General features: G+C 40.0%; 1 protein-coding gene across 1 annotated transcript in view; it reads left to right on the plus strand.

The window, feature by feature from the left end:
* Nucleotides 1-20458, plus strand: part of LOC134867756 (nck-associated protein 5-like) — a 79848-nt gene that overhangs the window by 12452 nt on the left and 46938 nt on the right. The window contains exons 2-4 of the mRNA XM_063888557.1: nucleotides 5579-5710; nucleotides 15712-15802; nucleotides 18011-18151. Coding sequence (XP_063744627.1) covers nucleotides 5682-5710; nucleotides 15712-15802; nucleotides 18011-18151 — 261 coding nt within the window. The 5' untranslated portion in view covers nucleotides 5579-5681. The remainder of the gene's footprint in view (nucleotides 1-5578; nucleotides 5711-15711; nucleotides 15803-18010; nucleotides 18152-20458) is intronic.

A 20458-nucleotide genomic window follows, 5' to 3' on the forward strand; every position in this document is an offset into this window, starting at 1 on the left:
ACCCAAGCCTGTGTCCTGGAAAAGTCTCACAAGTCCGTCTGTTATGGCCTGAGCGGTTCGGTCAGCACCCGGTTCAATCAGTCCAATAAAGTCTGAGGTAAACTCTCCGTTGCTGGACACCGACACAATGTAAACGATTTCCTACTCAGTTTCTGTGATGTCCTCAGATCCATCAAAAAGCAGCCCCCAAAATTCAGCAGACTGATGGTGGGAGGGTGTCGGAAGGTCTGCATCGGTGGTGCGTTGGGTCTGCTTGCTTTTGTGACATTAAAAACTCTTTAGCAACTTCGAACTCAGCGTCAATTATAGTCGATTGTGACAGATCGAGAATATGCTTCACAGCTGGTAGGAGGGGCATCAATGACCGCTAGGGGGGGCACGGCCCTCGAATGCCCCCCCTTAGCGCCGGCACTGGACAATTGGCTATATTATATTATACAAAATAAACTGAATATGTTAAAAAAAAAAAAAAAAGTAGCTATATGTTAAAAAGACACACCAACAAAAATGAAAGAAAGACGATGCCCCGATGCGCCTGGGTACACTGTCGGAATAGCGGTACTAAAATTGTGTCGTAATAGGGGCATGTCGGAATACAGGCATGTCGTTATAGGGGGATGTCGGAATAGAGGTTGCACCCCAATGATATGCACCTCCGACATTTACTAGCCGCTTCAGTAAAGGAAAATCCTCAGAATAGGAAGACATGGGACGTGCGTGTTTAGCTTTGTGGAAGGCGAGGAGAAAAATATTAAACAGAGCTTGCCACTGTTCTTCATTCAGCTTGTCTCGCCATCTGGTAAGCGGGCGACTGGACATTTATTCTTGGCTAGCTTGTTTATTAGCAATGGCTTTCGCCATATCGTGTGCTCCTTGCTCTTTTCATGTTTGTCAAATAAAGGATGGTTGAAATTCTTCGAGCCTTTATAAAACGCACCTGTTTTGTCTGCTAGATGTTGATGTGAGCAGCAAATCTTGCACCACATTTCAGTGCTCTCATCGCTAGCTTCAAACCACTGCACATCTTGGAGCCACTTTTGCGAATAAAGTCTTATTTTCTTCGGCTCTGGCTCCAGTTGGCGTTTCTTTGTAGGAGGCGAAACGCCAAAGAAGCTGCTTAATGTCTGATGCTTTTTGGACATCTCTGACAGTAGTTGACAAGAAACATGTGTAAGGTAAGATGAGATCAGTCAAGTACGCAAAGGTGCGTAGCCTACATACGTGGCATTACGCATTCCTGATGTTTGTCGCGCATGCGTACCTGCATACCAGGTATGTGCACCCCTGTATAGAATGGCACTGTTCTTGCACTAAACACTGAAGAAAGAACATGTCAAGCTATGTGCTGTATCAGAAACATTGCGCAATGTGTATCAGCTATTGGTGGGCGGATCGATCTAAAATATTGATGTATCGATACCAGCGTTGGTATCAGTATCGATCAATACTTGCGCGATGAGATCGATACTTAAGTTTCAGTTTCTCGTCTCTAGATTCAGTACACTTCTCCCTTTATATCACAGTGGTTGTGCATGTGCATACACCACTCGTCTCCATCTGCCCCTCCCCTGCTATACTGTGAGTGTTGCCGCCGTGCAGTCAGGTGACCCAGCAGTGCACTGATGGCTGCATGATGGCAGAGAGGAAGAGGAGCGCTGTTTGGTTTTATTTTACAGTTGCAGATCAAAACACTGCAAGCTGCGATGTTTGCAGAAAAAAACAAAGATACTATAATAGATACTACTAACCCTAATACTAATGTGTGTATTTTATATTTCACATTTTATATATTTCATAATTTATATATTTACATATTTTAATATTTCTTATGTTTTATATCTTATCACTTGGTTGCAGTGATTGAACAGCACTTATTTTATTACTTGTTTTGCGAAGCACTTTTATTTATTTATTAATTATTGATTTATGTATTGATTGATTGATTGATTTATTATGTATGATTTTAATACTAATCTTATCCGCATGCTTATTTTAAACAAAGTCAACCTCGAGTCTTTTTAGTCAGATGTTTTTAGCCTACTTACCAGATCTTTTACCAGAGGTTGTGGGACACACCAAAAGGAACCCCCCCTACAATGGGGGGTCTGTTTGGTATTTTGAGCAAAACACTTCACAGACATGTTCTGTATAGACATTGCCCTGCAATATATTGTTCAAATATAGCATGATAGGAGACCATTAACTTGTATTTCTGTTTCTGAGCTACTTTACTTTAGTTTTTAGATTTAATGCTACTTCTTCTCCACTATAATTACAAGACGAAAATATACTTTTTACCATGCTACATTTATCTGACTGCCTTAGTTTATAAGATTCAGATTCATTTGTAATAATACAAAATGTAATTCACAAATATTATAACATGTATAGGTGGTTTAGAAATGTTTCCAATTTCCAGCTGCGCAGTAAACTCAGTATAAAGAAGCTCCTGCTTGGCAGCTGCAACATTAACGTAATGAACACATTAATGCATCAATGACTATTATTCTATTATAACTATATATCATTCTGCAGAATATGTACTTGTATTAATTAATGTAAGTATATTGTGATGATACTACCTATGGCTACTATTCGTATACTTTAATTATACCCTAGTATTTCTACATTCTAATGGGACAACAACCTTTATTTTTAATGACAGATCTCTCTGTACCCTGGAAGCACTTTGGATCATTTCTATTGGACAGAATGATGAGTAAGGTATATGTGAGGAGGATGTCACATGACTCATTTAAAGGAAATATGACTCAGCAGCCTGGAGCTGGAGGCAGAAGCAGCTCCTGTTCCTCCACTGTGAGGAGAACTCACTCACATTTAATAGGAGGAGGCGGGTGATGCCTTCAGATGATGCAGGCGACTGAAATATGAAGGAATAACTCCATCTACTGGACAACCACTGAGAAACCTGCTGGAAAAGTTATTTTCAAGCAGGAAAAAAAGAGGTGTTGAACTCTGGCAGACAGAAATAGAACCATGTTGTCACATTGTTGTACACCCTCAGTTGTTAACCTGACTACTTTATAAAATGTAACCACATCAGCAACTTACTTTTGCATGAGACAACTCTGAGTGTCGATCAGCTAACTATTAACATTAATAAGGGCTCCGTTCTATTAGGTACCCCTTAAAGGTTGACATTATTCACTGCTCGCCTCTGGTTTCCCTTTTTTATGTCAAGTCAGAATACATATGTGCAGTAAAAGCAATATCCTTGTGCGGGGAAACTCTTATAAACTAAGGAAGCTTAACATGACAGAGGTCAATCCAAGCGTTAAATCTTACATTGTAAATTGTCTGTTCAGAAAAATAAATAATAAAAATTGAGGATTTATGATACATTAATAAAAACCTTTTGTAGTTACATTAAACTATACAAAATAAATGTACAAAATGATGGAAAGACTTATTTTCCTAAGAATACAGCCGCGGAAAAAAACTGAGACCACTCCAATTTTTTCTTAAATCTTTATCTCTACATGTATGGCAGCCATTCAATGTCTGTTGAATTCCAACACAGAGAAAAATTGCCAGTAATTTATAGAATACAAAAAAACCCAAAAAAACCATTTAACTCAAAAGACGTACCTATGAAAAATAAAACAAGAGAACCTGATAATGCTGAAGTGGTCTCTGTATATATTGTAATTATTTCTTGTTTTGCGCAATTAAAAAATACACAAACCCTCCACCTCAAATACATTAAAATTCACAATCCATGAGAAACACAATACCAATGTACTGTACAAACATTTTTGAATATACTGTAGATTCAAAAATGATGGCAGACATCAACAAAATAAATAAAAAGTGGAAGGAAATATATTTATGAAAAGTGCAGTTATGTGTGTATATGGAAAAAAAACAGGAGTAAGTATAGTCAATAAGTAGATGGTCTTTCCGGCATTTCTACAGCATTTTATAGAGAGACAGTATTGTGTCCATTTTTTCAACCATTGACTGTCTCTTACATACCTCCAGATGCATGCGATTCTCCAGTGAATAAAACTCCATTTTTACAGAGCTGTTGATACAACAAACTAATGGATGAATCAGCAGCATTCTCTGAGTGTTTGTACCCGAGAATTAACCTTTCGTTATAATTGATATTTTGATAATGTTCAGTTGACAAGTGTTATGATCCAAAACAGGAAATAGCCACCGGTTTAAACGGTGTCAGGTTTTCATGTGGATGACCATCTGATGATTTGTGTTGTCGTGATTTAGTGATGTGCTAACGTCAATAGATGGCAGTGCTGATTCAAAGTTCTCTTGCTCGTCAGATTTCTCCTTCTGTTTTTGTCTCCTATATTTATATGATTCAATGATGCAGTCCATTTATTAACAGTAGGATTTAAAAACACACACACACACACACACACACACACACACGCACACATAACAGTGCAGCATTTATTAAATGTATAATAGCACAAGGTTTTTGTGACTGCAGCGGTGCATGGTGGAGCAGGTGATTCACTGAGACCCACACCTGTGGCTGGAGACTGGTGCCAGAGCTGGCTATAGAAGGAAAATTCTTTGACTTCTATTTGTGAAATAGACCGGAAACCATCATTTTCATTGGCACTTTTGCTGTCCTCTTCATCTCTCTCCACAGAGTGACACCTAATGGAAAATCCCATTAAATCGATGCAATAATCTTGAAGAATTTCATTTAAATAAATCTCTTTTAAGTCACTATCTGTTTGTATCAGCAGATAGAGAACACAATGCTGACTGAGTCTATGGTCCGCAGATGAAAGATCCTGCATTTGCATTGTTATGATCTGGATGTCTATGGCGAATTTCCATAGATAAACCTCAAGTGGTTATCATTGGGAGGTTACAACACTATGCCAAAGGGTATAAAATGTAAATCTTTAGGAAAGTAACTTGAAAGCCGCAGTGCAGGACTTTTTCATACAGTAAAAGGCAGCCAGGGAGTTTCCTTTTCATCTAGAACATCATTCCATAAACTTGGCTTGTGATCTGCTGCTCCCTCCCTCTCACTTTCAGGTCATTTCTCTCACTGACAGAGGGGGGAGACAAAGGCTCTGGTTCTATCTTCAACCACAGGTAGTTCAGAGAGATACTTGCATTACTGTAATAATGCTAAATTATATATTCTCAATTCACATTGACTCTCAGCACAAACCACAGAAACACATTATGGTGTTTGTCAGTATTATTCAGACAGCATGAAGTAATTTGCTTCACCTGAAATGTTGCTACCTTTGACACAATTAGGGCAGGCTTGAATGTGTTTTATATATATGCAGTTTTTTGGTTTAAAATGACAGTTTCCCCCAAGGTCCTGTTCACATGTCATGAGTAGGGAGTTCGTCCAACTTGCAGCTTGTCGGCCGACGGGAAAACACACAGGTGGATGCTGATTCAGAACTACAGTGTGTGAGGTGGAGAGAGGAGGGCCTCACTGCTCCTTTCCAAACTCTTATTTTGTATGAGTGAACAGATGTACTGTATCTCTGCAGTCTTCAGTGGGATTATGATGTGCAAGAGTGACAGCAAGCTGACTGTTTACTCCTCTCCCCTGCAGCTACGCCACCAACACTGATCCATAACAATAACCCCAGCTGGAGAACAAACAGCACCTGGCCGTGGAGAGAAGAGATAGGGAGTCTCAGCAGGGGGGGCGGCAGATGGTGACACTGCAGCAGCACTTCTCCAGGTAGCCCCTTCCCCACCCTGAAACACCGTCACACACTCTGCACAGGTTTGGTGGGTTTGGTTTGCGTTAGAGGCTACCGACTGCAGGCAAAATTAGCAGCTACCTGCACATCCAAAACTGAACTTTGAGCTGTGGCCAAGTTGCAGTGTGTTCAATGTAGGCGTCAGGTTTTTGGCAACGAAGATGGAACGGATTAGAAATAGTAAATTTGCTATGATTTTTTAAATCAATTTATTTGTGACACTGTTGGTCATTAATCCGATTATAATACATTGGCAAACATTTATTTACAGCATAAACATATCATATAGAAAATATTATTCATGTTGGAAGACTCACATCATTGAAAAGTTAGTGCTCCCTGGTTACAGTACTGCAGGTTTCTATGTTTCTGTACCTGTGTCTCAAATTCTTCATACTTATTGTCTGAGATTAGCATGTGGCTATGATAAGCAAACACTGACCAAGAATTCTGTGTTTCTGATATATATTCTACCTAAACACACAGTATGGTCTTCAAAGGTCGAAAGTAAGGGTAAGGTTTACAAATCATTGCCGTTTTCAGTATTTCCAAGCTCAAAGTCGAGAAACATAAAACATATCTTCAACATACAGTGAAAAAAGATGAGGTTTAACGCTTTTATGTAAAAAACAGGAGATGTTTCAGAATTAAACTGATTATTGGCCATTTCTATTCAGTAACATACGCAGGAAAGATGATGGCATGGCTTTAAATTATTGAGCCAATCTAGACCTATAAGAATATCACCCCCTACCAGCTCAACCCTTCTCTCTCCAGCTGTGTGGCACATGAATGTTGTGGTTTCTATAATGTTTAAAACATCAAAAACAAAACAGTTGTCGTAAGACTAAACTGAAATGTTATTTTACAGAGACTTGACTTAACTTCAGTGCCTCATGGGAGTGTAAGTTGAACCACTGGCTCACTTTGCCCCACAGCCAGTCTTTTGTAAAAAAAAAACCCTCTTTAGTTTAGTCCTTCATGCTAATCTTTAGCTAAATGATTCACATGGTTTTACATCGTGCTAAATATATAATGTATAATACAAATGTTTTGACCTGGATACATGTGTTTTGATAGAACAGTATATAAACCTGACATGTTGAAGATGTACAAACAGAACATGGTTTATTGTGAAAGAAACACATTTAACACTTCGCTGGAGGAGCTGTATGGGATTATCGACAGGACAGAGACTTCTCGGCCAGAGGCCGCATTTATTGTGGCCGGGGATTTTAACAGAGCCAACATGAAGAAAGTCCTGCCGAAATACTATCAGCACGTCAGCTGCCCCACGCGCGGTGGAAATACACTGGACCATGTTTACACTCATCTCAGGCATGGATATAAAGCCCTCCCCGCCCCCCCTTCGGCAAGTCAGACCCCATATCTCTTCTTCTGCTCCCCGTTTACCGGCAGAGACTGAAGAGGGACCGACCTGTGACGAGGACAGTGCAGCGTTGGTCCGAGCAGTCTGACTCTGCTCTCCGCCACTGCTTTGGCATCACGGAGTGGTGTGTATTTGAGGAGGACGACATAAACACACACACTGACGCGGTCATTTGCTACATCGGCAAATGCATCGATGACGGCGTGCCGCGGATTGCTGTACGGACATTCCCAAATGAGAAGCCTTGGATAAACGGCGAGGTCCGAGCTAAACTTAAAGCACGGGCCATCGCGCACAGCGGCGGTGATTTGGATGAGTACAGGAATTCCAGGTATGCACTCCAGAGAGCTATTAGCAGTGCGAAAAGACAATACAGGGACAAGGTGGAGTCAACGCCAGAAATATCTGGTCTGGACTAAAAACAATAACAGACTACAAAGGGACAACGAGTGGTGCTGAGGAAGTGTCTGCATCTCTCCCAGATGAACTGAACACATTTTATGCATGCTTTGAGAAGCCCCTGGCTGTGTCAAGGTGTGTGCAGTTCAGCTGGCAGATGTGTTCACAGACAGTTTCAATAGGTCACTGCTCCAGTCTGTAGTCCCCACATGTTTTAAAGAGTCCATCATTGTCCCTGTCCCCAAAAAGACAAAACCCATCTGCCTCAATGACTACCGCCCAGTTGCACTCACCTCCATCATCATGAAGTGCTTTGAGCGGTTAGTCAAAACTTATATCACCTCCTCCCTCCCTGACTCACTGGACCCCCTGCAGTTTGCCTACAGAGCAAACAGGTCCACGGATGATGCCATCTCCCTCACCCTCCACACTGCCCTCTCCCACCTCGACAGCGGCTCTTCTTCCTCCGCAGGCTGCGGAAGTTCAACATGGACTCCAGTATACTCTGCAACTTCTATAGGTGCACCATCGAGAGTATCCTGACTGGCTGCATCACCACCTGGTATGGCAGTTGCACCGCCCTCAACCGTAAGACTCTACAGAGGGTGGTGAAAACTACTCAGCACATCACCAGGACGGAGCTGCCATCCATGGAGGACCTCTACACCCAGTGGTGTAGGAAAAAGGCCGGCAGGATATTAAAGGACCCCCATCACCCCAGCAACAATCTGTTCTGTCTGCTGCCGTCTGGCAGACGGTACCGCAGCATCCGGACCAAGACCACCAGACTCAGAGACAGTTTTATACCACAGGCTATAAGACTGCTGAACTCCTGACCTCTGTGAATGTCTACTCACATCTGTTATAGTACACACATACATATATATATTATACACATCTGCCATACACATCTGTTTATAGTACACATATCTATATATTATACATATCTGCCATATCCATCTGTTATACATAATATATGCATCTGTCCATACCTCCTCATTCAACAGTGTAAAGTGTTTAAATACTCTCAATGTATTCCACATATGTATATATTTCACATCCTCAAATCTTTATTGTTGTTATTGTAAATATTCTTCTCTCTTTTTGCACCATTTTATTTATCTTATTTGCACCATGTATGTTGAGTTGTTGGAGGAGCATGGGATATAAGATTTTCATTGCCAACATATACATTGTATATGCTGTGCATATGACCAATAAAACCTTGAAACCTTGACCATGTGCTTTTCTCCATCACAGCCTATAAATGATGGGTGCTTCCTGAATGTACTGTCACATGACAACAAATGTGCACAGTTCCCTAGATAAAGGGGGGTGGGTCATCTTACCCCACTCTCCCTTTCTGATCCTTAAAGATTTCATCCTTCATAGTGTCTTCCTTCCAGGCACTGGAAGCCCTTGGTAACCACTGGCCACCCTATGTAACACGTTTTATAAGTTAAATAAAAGTTGCATAAGTGCTTTTGACCATTTGGGGTGCAACAGTTGAAAACATAACCCTGACTATAATTTATTAGTTTTTGATAGAAACGTAGAAGAAGACAGCCGCTGTCTTCTTCTACGTTTCTATCAAAATCAATAAATTATAGTTGTTTGATTTAAAATAAAAGGGATTACAAAGGAAATGTTTATTGTTCCTGTTTTTTTATTGTAGCCTATGGAAAAATCCCACTTAAAAAACAACACTGTTTAATATTTTTACACCAGACCACCATTACATTTTTCATCTCGCGCACACCTGGTGGCAGCTCGCGCACCACACTTTGGGAATCCCTGTGCTAGCTAAACAGTGTGTGCAGATTAAACAAGCTGACTTGCTGCCTGGTGTTGAAAATTACACTCACTCTAATTGCATCGTCAGCGCTTAGCAACACTTAAACATAATATCTAAAAGATATGTTTCATAGCTTGATGCGTATTCAATGAACATTCTATCACCAGTTTACCAATACAGATAACCAGTTCAGGTGACCGGAGGTTTTCCTGTGAGGAACAATGTCTCATAAAGTTTCCCCTGTATCCCAGCTGCTCATGTAAGTAAAAGAAAACCCAGGGACCACAGTTCAATGGCAAACTAACTGAGCAACAAAATAATGCCGAGAAAACATCCACCAAAGGCCAAGCACCAAAAGTGCTGAGGCCAGAACTGCTGGGCGTCTGTTTGGACTCCCATCATTTTCATTAAGTTGAGGGCACACATGAGATTGTCTTTGCTTATTTTTGGGAGAAGCAATCATTAAAACTTGATATGACGGGTCAACCTTCTGCAGTGAGACTTCTGCTGTGTCCCCGCTTATTGATCTGCCCTCCCAGCATGCCATAAAGAGAAATAATAACTAGGCATTATGTCCAGCCAAGTGCTGGGCGGCTGACGGCCCCTCATGATCCGACGCCGATCCCATCTGCATATGCTCAGCGAGGTGTGAGATTAGGCCTGATGATTTGTGACTGTACATTAATTCACCCCTGTCATATAGATGGTTTCTGCACTCCTGCCTGATATTTAGGGAAATTAGAAATGAGGTTTGTTTTTCTCCTTGTTAGTTAGTACGAGGGGAAGTGTCAGCTGCAGAGCATCAACAGAATAGAATTTTAAAGTGATGGTTAAAGTTTCTACCAACTTGCATGTTTTGTTTAGTCGCCACATCTTTTACTTTAGATAAAGTTGGAGTTAGTGTTACTTGTAGTGTTTTATTCCAGCATACCCTGGCTCCCAGTGATCTGGTGCGACGTGCAGCAGATGAGCCTTTACACTCCGGCCTCTGAGGACCCCGGAGGGTTCTTTGATTCATATTTTATTTAATGAACAACTTTATCCCTTAACATTTAACATGACTTCCTTTTTTTTGGTGATATTTTCCTCATGAAAACATTTGGGTGGTTTCAATGTGACACTATGTGGACCGTTCCCAGATGTTTAAACTCACAACGAATTATCTCGCAGTCATTTTGTTGGAGTAGTATTAGTGAAGGTGTTTTTACTTTTTTTATCCTTATTTCTGTGTGAGTATGTTAAACAATTCTAACATGAAGGTTACATAATAATAACAACAAAAAAAACCATTTAGTTAAACTAAAAAGTTCAAATAATATCAATTGTTTTCCCACCGTTGGGTAAATGAAATAGCATAAATCTTGGCATCACTGGCATTTGCATAAAGTATTTGGTTTTCGTGTTGCTTTTTTTCATTAAAGCTCTTTTAATATGTCTATCATATAAATAAAAAATGTTAAGATACATTATCCCTCTTTCTGTATTCTGTCAAATAGTTTGTCCTGGAATAATTTACAGTAACAGGGAGATTTGACTCATCCATCATTTAAGTTTATGGCAACTTTTTGTATAAGGTTTCATGTTATAAATGAAGATGCATGACTGAACTGAAGGATTTTCTTTTAATATGTGATACAATTACAGATAGATACATGGACTGTCAAAAAACACACATGCAGAGTTATAAGTTAGGAGGAACCCTTTGAGGAGAACAGTAGCGAAGGGCTTCACAAACAGTGTTTGTTTGTGTGTTTGTTTTATTGGGGAAAGGGGTCACGTTATAGTAGTCAAAGGGAACTAGGTCGCTCATTCAGTTATTGTTGTGCTGAGAGTGCAGCCTGTGGCGAAATGTCACGGAGCTGCAGAAAGCCCTCCGCTCAGAGGGAAGGGGTCATTTCATACTAATATCATATACAGACTGTATCAGTGCACATGTGTGTCTATGTGTTGAGAATACAGTATGTATATGCTGAGCACATCAGGGTTACATCCACACAACATATAATAAAAGCATTTATTATTTAAAGATTACCCAGTGAACACGAAACTAAAACTCAATGTAATACAACAGGAACAGTATTTCACTGTGCAGTTAAGTCTGTTCTCAGCTACAGTTTAATTATATAAGCTCACTAACCTGTTAGTTTGCTGGGTTTAGTCCCTGGCACACACTCAGTGTTGTTTAAGGTCAGTATGTCATTCATTTGGTCAAAAACTTAGATTAGTTAAACAGCATAATCATCAATTTACAAGGATATTCATTTATTACTTTGCAACAATATGAGCTGCAGTTTCTTTCTAGAAAGCATTGTATTGTGTATCGGCAATGTATTTATTCATTAAAAAAACATTTGAGGCAATTTTTTACTTTTCATGTAAGTAAGTAAGTACAATCTTATTTATATAGCACACTTCTCAACACACATGTAAGTGCTTTACAGACAGTACATAATAAAATACACAATTACAACTGTAAAATGTACAATCAAAGTCATAAAACACAACAGTACAGATTAGCACCAGTGTAGGGACAGCTAAAAACTCACCTCCCCCGACACCCCAAAAGCTTGATTATCTAAACTATAACTCAAATGTATTTATTAATGTGGCACCTTCCATAAAAACACATAATATTCACATATAGAGAAAAACAATAAATACAATTGATTATACAATACAAACGTTTTTTTTAATAAAACAATGAAAATACAATTTTAAACAGAAGCAAATACAAGTTAGTAGAATAAAACAAAATAAACGTAAAAGATTTAAATTCAAATATTATTTCGCTCCAAATGAAAGGCTAGCTGCATAGATAGATTTTAAATGTAATTCTAAATTAACAAATCAAAAAAGCCATATGGTTTAACCATAATGTCTTTCATGCCAATCACCAATATCACTTATAAAGATCAGGGAGTCGGTCACAGGGAGTCGAACAGTGAAAACTGTTTTAATACAAGTTTTTAAAATGAGCCCAGCACACTAATGCAGGATTCCGCCAAATAAGAGTAAGACCGACCATTTTTTAGCTTTCATCCAGACGCACTTCTGAAATGAGGTTGAACCCGGAGGGAGCTGAGGGCTGACCTGTCTCCTGCCAGACTGTGGTCATGTGGCTGAGGCGAGGAGAGGAAGAGGCCTGGTTAGGTTGGAGTCACACAGGGCTGTAGCTTGTTTTCCTTCTTTGTGAGAGCACTCAGCTGCAAATTATTTCCCACACGGTCCACAGAGACACCGGGAGTCCCACTTTCCCTTCAGTGCCCCCTCACAAACACAAAGCTGTCTGACTCTGAGCCGTGTGGTGAGCCTCATTTCAAATGAGCAGTGGTGGAGAGACAGTAGGACAGCAGCATGTGGTGAGTGATGATGGAGAGGTGAAAAAGCGGAGGTAATGAATGAATTATGGCTGAGAATACCATGAATTCTGATAGGAGTCAGGTGGATTGTGCGGCTTGATGAGGACTTCGCCCTGATGAGAGCAAACTTCAAGGAGGGTTCTGAGAAAAAATGATCCAAGACGTTCAGCGACCGGTGCACTTCCTGCTGAGGCTCAGGTGTTGTGAAAGATAACTCACAAAAAAGTGTTGAAATAATATGATCATATTTGTTGTACAAGGCATGCAAGAAGATATGTTAACTCATACAATATTGTTTTGTGATGGAGGCATGGTTAACTATGGAAAGAGGTTTCTTCTTTTAACTTAAAATGTATTCAAATCATTTCAGTTAATCAGATCAGTGTGACAAGGGGGGTTAGAAAAACGTGTCAACGAAAATCTTTCCCGCTTATTATTGTCTCCGCTTTAGATGCGATGGTAACTTGGTCAATTGAAAAAACAAACAAACACAAAAAAATATTTGGAAAAGTTCAAGGTTTGGAAATATGTTCCATCCTCTAACTTATGGACTTTTGGATTCACACACAAGCAGCTGTCTCCTGGTTGAAACAACAACTGTCTTTGGACAAATAAATATCAATAAAGTACATCTTATCTTATTATGTGATCCTATCTTAGAAAGTTATTTGTCATAACAAAACATTTTCATCAAATGACCACTTTTTCTTTTTCTGGATTTCCATCTCAAAGACTATTTGAGGCCCTTATCAATCCCAACCCCAACCCAACTGCACTGAGAGGGGAGGCCATATAGATATGTGTGTGCATGTGTAAGAGCCAGAGAGAGGTTGAGCGAGCCACAGTAAGTTTCTGGAAGTTAACGGGAGTTGCAGCAAGTACAACAAAGTCAACGAATAAACGAAAAAATAGTCAAATAAACAACGGCCTCCCAAGAACACTGAAGAATGGGTTTAACTTACCGATCCTCCAGACACCCGGTACACAGGGCAGAAGTCCTGCAGCATGCGCAGCGTGCAGCAGCAGCTCCTCACAGAGGAGAGGAGAGGAGAAATGACATCATACCGCTGTTAGGTTTTCAATCCAGTGTTAGTCATAAGCTGTCAGAGAGAGGCGTGGTTGGTGATCAGAGTGGCTGCGCCCTCTCATTATTACTTCCCTTTCACTCGAGCTGTTGGCTCTAAAGTTCAGATAGCACCCCCCACCCCTCACCTTTGTCTTCACATCACTACTATCTGATGATATTAATAGTATATATAAACAGTAGCCATTGATTGATTACCCTCGTCTCGTTCAATTTAGAGGAATGCGCTGCTGTCAGGTGACAACATCAGCTGTACTGATCATCACTACCAGAGGTGGGAGAAGTACTCAGATCTTGTACTTGAGTAAAAGTAGAAGTACTCAGATCTTGTACTTGAGTAAAAGTAGAAGTACTCAGATCTTGTACTTGAGTAAAAGCAGAAGTACTCAGATCTTGTACTTGAGTAAAAGTAGAAGTACTCAGATCTTGTACTTGAGTAAAAGCAGAAGTACTCAGATCTTGTACTTGAGTAAAAGTAGAAGTACTCAGATCTTGTACTTGAGTAAAAGTAGAAATACTCAGATCTTGTACTTGAGTAAACGTAGAAGTACTCAGATCTTGTACTTGAGTAAAGTAGAAGTACTCAGATCTTGTACTTGAGTAAAGTAGAAGTACCAGAGTGTAGGAATACTCTGTCACAGTAAAAGTCCTGCATTCAAAATGTTCCTCCAGTGAAAGTAGAAAGTACTCTCATCTAAATGTACTTAAAGTAGCGACAGTAAAAGTAGTCATTGTTTGATTGGTCCATTTCAGAATAATATCTCTGATATGTTTTATAATGATTGATCATTAAAGTGTTCTCAGAGCTGGTAAAGGTGCAGCTAGTTTGAATGGCTTTGTATACTGCAGGGTAGCTGCTGGATTTACTGCAGGTGAACTAAAGTCTGATTTAAGGGAGATTATATTTACCATCATTAATCCAGATCTGTAAAGTAACTAAAGGGATTAGATACATGTAGTGGAGTAAAAGTACACCATTTACCTCTGAATAGTTGGGCAGAAGTATAGCACAAAATTGTGCTGGTATCTCAAATTTGACTTGAGTAGTGTACTTAGTTACTTTAAACCACTGATCACTACTTCCACTCGTCTCAACTCCCTCACACGATACTCTCTCACATTCCAGGGGCCAGGTGCTTTGAGTACCTGGGTTCAGAGATTCCTCCCCCTGTACAATAACTAACTACCACATGAGAGCTGACATGAAAAACGTGTCACTCATCCCAATACCCTCCAGGCGCACATTTCCATTATAAAAATGGTTTTGTAACCAGGGCTGAGGTTTTAATTCAGTGAGCTACCTCTTTCCCCTCCCAGGGTCAGGATAAGATCCATGCTCTCATCAAGTTCAATCGCAGGCTCTCGCCTCAAACTGTCATTCCTGCGTGGCGGCAGACAGGAAGGAAAAGTAGATGTCTTCCTTTCAAGATTTATTTTTGGTCATATGTGTATCAGCAATTATCCATCAGGTTAGGCCCCTATGGGTCAGTTTAATGGTGGGCTATTAAAGCTATTGTGGGCTCCTCATCTTTGAAATACCTTCTAAACTTGAATCTGTCTTCTAAACGCTCTTAACTCAGCCCCATTATGTCTTTCCCTTTATCAACTCAGATAAAGACTGTTCAGAGAGTGTTCCACTCCCAGGCACAGCCACCTTCTCATCTTGTCTGACTTTCATTTCCCCAACGGAAAAATGTAATATATATATAATATAATCATATTCTGTCCGATATGATCCGTGGACTGCTACTGAAAACATTACATTTTTTAAAGAAAAACAACAATGTGATTATATTTAAATGTTTTTAATCATAAACAGCTAATAAATAAAAGACTATAATGTTGTTGATCATGCCCATCGTCTCCTAGAGTTTGAAGTCTTGTTTTTTCTCTCACGTTCTCCAATCCAGTGGGGTTCTGTTGACTTTTGCCTGCTCTGTTCTTGAATGCAGCATGGAGGAGACGGTGCGGACGCTACTACAGAACCAGGACCCACTCGAGGGGCCCAAAGTGGACCCACTGGACCTGATGAAAGCTTACAAGGTACAGCAGGGGCCACCATCCTCTCAGTCTGATAACTCTGATGTCATGTTGCTGTGCTTACTCTCACCATTTGGATTTGAGTTAAATGACATCTTGTCTGGAAACTGACAAAATGTATAACTGTCAGAAAGTATATTTAATAAGGTAAAAGTAGTTCCTACGACTCATGCAGGATATCGCCTTATCGTCGCAGAATTCTTCAATTGTTATCATGATAAAACTTTTTAAACTTAAATAAAAGCTTGAATTCTATAATATCATAGTTTTCTTGCTGAGTCCCCTTGTTGTGTTTGTGTGAGAGCTGTTTTTTGTCCAACCGATGATCAGCTCTGATACAGGCTTATATATATACTTTTATTGAACCATCAACCAAATGCAAAGGAGACTCATGATTAAAAATACTAATTAGTTTGGGTCTAATGTTACTCAGCTTAATCTATTTCCTGTCCTTTTACGCCACCATCCATCCTCTTTTTTAATCAAGGCTTTTTAATATTTGGTTTCTGCAGCTCTCCATTAATCACTAACTCTAACTGCTTAATAATGCCACTTTACATTACTGGTCACTAAACTCCTGTCAAAGAACGTCTCATCTCATACAAACAAATGAGGCTAAAGTTATAAGGCAGGAAACAAGCGTAATCCCCACAATATAAAGACATTTATTCTCGTTTTCATTTCACCAAATATTTTTTACAGTGTAATTGAAATGCATATATTTATTTTTGCCAATGTTGTTCTGACATTCAGCACATTGAGATGAAACCTAGCTTTTTTTAAACATACAATTAGAGGTCAAAATCTGAAAAGCCAGAGTCAGAATCAGAAATCTAAAACCTTACATAGACTGGAACTACGAGAGCGCAGGTGTTCATGAATAAAGAGGATGTGTTGTATTTTATTGCTCAGAGAAGTTTGCCATTTGGGGACTCATTTTATCAGATTGTTCCAACATCACCTGAATGCTGCACAAATGCAATGGGAACTAAAATGTCGACATACAGTATGTGGACCCCATGACTAAAACCTGCAGCCAGATGTAATAGGTTCTTCTGTGGCCCAGGCTCCACCCTTTTTATGAAAATCAGGCATGTATTATTTTGATAATCCTGTCTGTTAAAGAAACATAACCACCCCTCAACATAAGATACTTGTTGGAAAGTCCAACTCATGTGAGCCGTCATTCGATTCAGCTTGTTACATCACCAGCCCCCCAGCTGTCCGAGTTTGTAAGCCGGAGAAAATGCTCTCAGCACCAAGACCAAGTACAGACAAGATTCTGCCAATAGTATATTTAAACAGAATGCTGCATATGAATGCTGATGAATAAATAAAACAGCGAATAAAAAGCTAAATTGTTAGGAATTGGCTTACGACCCGTGTGTTTGGCCTCTTTTGCGCCCAACATGTCATTGGTCAATACTAATCATAAAATAAACGAAAACCAGAACAGTTCTGCTGCCAGACTCTGCACTCAGGTAAGAAGATATCTGTTTAAAGACATAAAGGAGGTGCTGGCATACACACAGCGTACATTCTCCAATAAAAGCAGGTATTCCAAGAATGAACATCTCAAATAATGGCCCGTCTCCATGGGCGTCACTTTGTTAGAAAAAGTGGTGGGGGACACTTTTTCCAGTGTCCCTAGTATAAATGAAGCCTATGCCTGTGAAGGGCCACACAAACACATTTATGGAGGGGAGTAACCTGCAGTGTTAGTACAATAGCTGTCTTAGTACATTTGGAATACCCAGCTGTTTGGTACTGAACATTGTTCTTATGTATAATGTAAATCTGCGGGGGTTAAGCAATGAGACCATTGATGTAGCTCAAAGAAAATGTAGTAATATCTTCATCGTCCCATCACAAGCTCACTCAGCCCTCTAACACTTGGAGCTGTGGCACACACATGAAGCTAAATAGCAGGTGTGCTGGTTTTAGCTTCATCCGACAGATCAGGGGATCATAACTCAACATGCTGCAGCCTACATACACTTCACAGTCACATTACATGGGGTCATTTTTTATTCCATATTCCCTCATTAAGTCTGGCTTTATGAGTTTTAAAGTTGTGTATGTTCAGTGTGTGGCGGCATTCAGTGTGCAGTTTATCAAGATTTATTACTGAGCCTAGTATGATGAAGAATTATTTTTCATTTCTTTGTGACTTTAAGGCATGCATCTTTGATCTGCTCTCTGTGTGTTCAGGACAAACTCCTGGAGGAGATGTGGAAGCAGCAGGACAGCCTGGAGGGTCCCACTGCCTCCACCGCAGAGAGGCCTGCTGAGCTGGACGCCGCAGGGTCGGAGGACAGCAACCCCCTGCTGCAGCGCCTCAGAGCCCTGGAGGTAAAGAGCACGGCATGGTCCATTCTACATCTACATGTGTTCCAGGGACGGCGCCAGGATTTCCATTTTGGATGGGCCACAGTAACTTTGGCTAGGCCTTTTAATTACAAAAGTTAACACTGTTTCCAACTGGTAGTCTCACTTTAACAGAAATGATATATATCTGTGGAGGGCGACTAGCACGTCTAGTTGATTATGACACTTTTAAAATCTTTTTTAAAAACATGTTCAGTGCTGTTAGCAGGAGTACTGCCAACACACAGCAGGAGTCCAATAGTGCAACACTAGAAAGGTAGACGAGACGAATTCTTCCTTAAGCCTTTAGGGCATATTTATTATACAGCAAACAAAGGAACTGCTCTTCCAGCCTTCATCATATTGGGAGCGGGCCAAGAGAAAAATCCCGCGCAGAACATTCATATATATAGGGGGTGTGACGTCACCAATCATATTCATCTCATATAATACCAATAGCACCCCCTTATGGTGTGGAGCAGGTAAATAGTACAGAATACATCTCAGTCAGTCTTACACACATATGTCAACAAGTGCCGTGATAGGTTATAGTAACGTGCGTGTGCGAGCGTAACCTGGGGCGACGTATAATGGCCCGTTGTGATTGGTCCAGACCTCCCATGTGATAACAGCCGAATAAATGTTGTCTTTTATTTTATTTTTTTCCAATGGAAACGTTTTTTAGTCTTAACGGTGTAGTTAAATGCTAATTTTAATAATTAAAAATAAAAGTTAAGAAAATATATGTTCTCCTAGTCATTTAGGGTGGGCCAGTTGTACAAGTAGGCGGGCCCAGGTCTGTTAGGCCCACCCACAACGCCGCGCCTGATGTGTTCTATTTAGATGTTTTTAATTTGAGACATGGAGCAACTGTGCAGCTTGGGGACAAAGGACAAGGCAGATTTTCCATGGTCTGATACAAAACAGTGATGTCTATTTGATCATAATATGTGTTTAGCGCTGTCAACGCTAAGTCTTTAGCACTTGCGATTAATCCAGAAACGTTAGTGTGTTAAAAACAGAATTAAACAAATGAATCACAAAGGTTGACCCAAAACTAATCTTGTAATTCCAGTGTGGATGTATATGAATTGCATGGCAGTGAAAAGGCAAATAAAAAACGGAGGACCTGGCACAAGCTGCATGTAGGCCTATTACACAGACATCAGAGAAACAGACATCCGTCAGAACCGTCACCGCCTCAGTGTAACGGCACACCTGACCCATGACACGTGTTCTGCACTCTGCAGTGAAAACAGAGGATAGGCGTTTTGCGGTTGATGTGGCATCTACAATACTACCATGCGCACATGCAGGTTTGGAAGGGGTTACTTTAAAAATGTTATCCGTTACATGTCAAAAAAGGAATAATAAAAATGTAACCTTACAAAAGAAGAAACCAAACAAATGCTTTTGAAGATTGAATTAAAAGCATAGACTGTATTTCTGATTCATAAATCAATTGTCCACCTACTGCATAAAGGCCTACATATAAACCATAAAAAGAATTATTTCATCGCGTCAACTATAAAATATCAATCCTTATTTCAAAATGTATTGTGACTGTCATTTATTTTTTAAATGCAACAGTTTTAAGATTAATTATTTTTTTATTGTAATCAAATACAGTTACCTTTTTTTGTATCCTGATCATGTAGTCTCGTTACTGAATCATAGTGATTTTATGAGCACTTCTTTTTCACTTTTGCACAGTCCAAATCGGTCCCTCCAATGAAATGCTGCTTTAATCACAGTGTTGTGTTGCAGAGCCCTGCTGCAGGGCCCCGTGTTATCGATGTTTTTGTTGTGTCAGACTTGGTTATGTGGTGGAAATTGCTATCTTAGGGTTAGGCTGTTATTTAAATCACTTGTGAAATCTTAGAAGCATAACAATAGTTCAAAAGCAGCCTAGGGTTAAAACATAATGAATGTGCAACAGAATATAGAACTTGTCAAAATTTGCAGCCGGTGTTCCAGTGCAGGCAGTGGCGGACCTAGCAATTTGGGGGCCTAAGGCGAACATAGTCAGGGGCCCTCTTCATCCGTTTTTTAACGCAAAAAAACAGGAGGGGCCACCTCAAAGGCACCTATCAGTATACGACCGTACACTAAATTAAGACAGGGTGAACCGAATGACAGAATAAAGTTTCAGATATATAACACCAGTGTATGTCAAAATGCCAAATATTTATTTTTCAGAAGAAATCACAACAGACACATGGGTCTATCTGTGCGTATGCGAGAGAGAGACTCTGTGTGTGTGTGTGTGTGTGTGTGTGTGTGTGTGTGTGT

The sequence above is a fragment of the Eleginops maclovinus genome, chromosome 7 (genome assembly GCF_036324505.1).
Source record: "Eleginops maclovinus isolate JMC-PN-2008 ecotype Puerto Natales chromosome 7, JC_Emac_rtc_rv5, whole genome shotgun sequence".
NCBI classification, from domain to species: domain Eukaryota; kingdom Metazoa; phylum Chordata; class Actinopteri; order Perciformes; family Eleginopidae; genus Eleginops; species Eleginops maclovinus.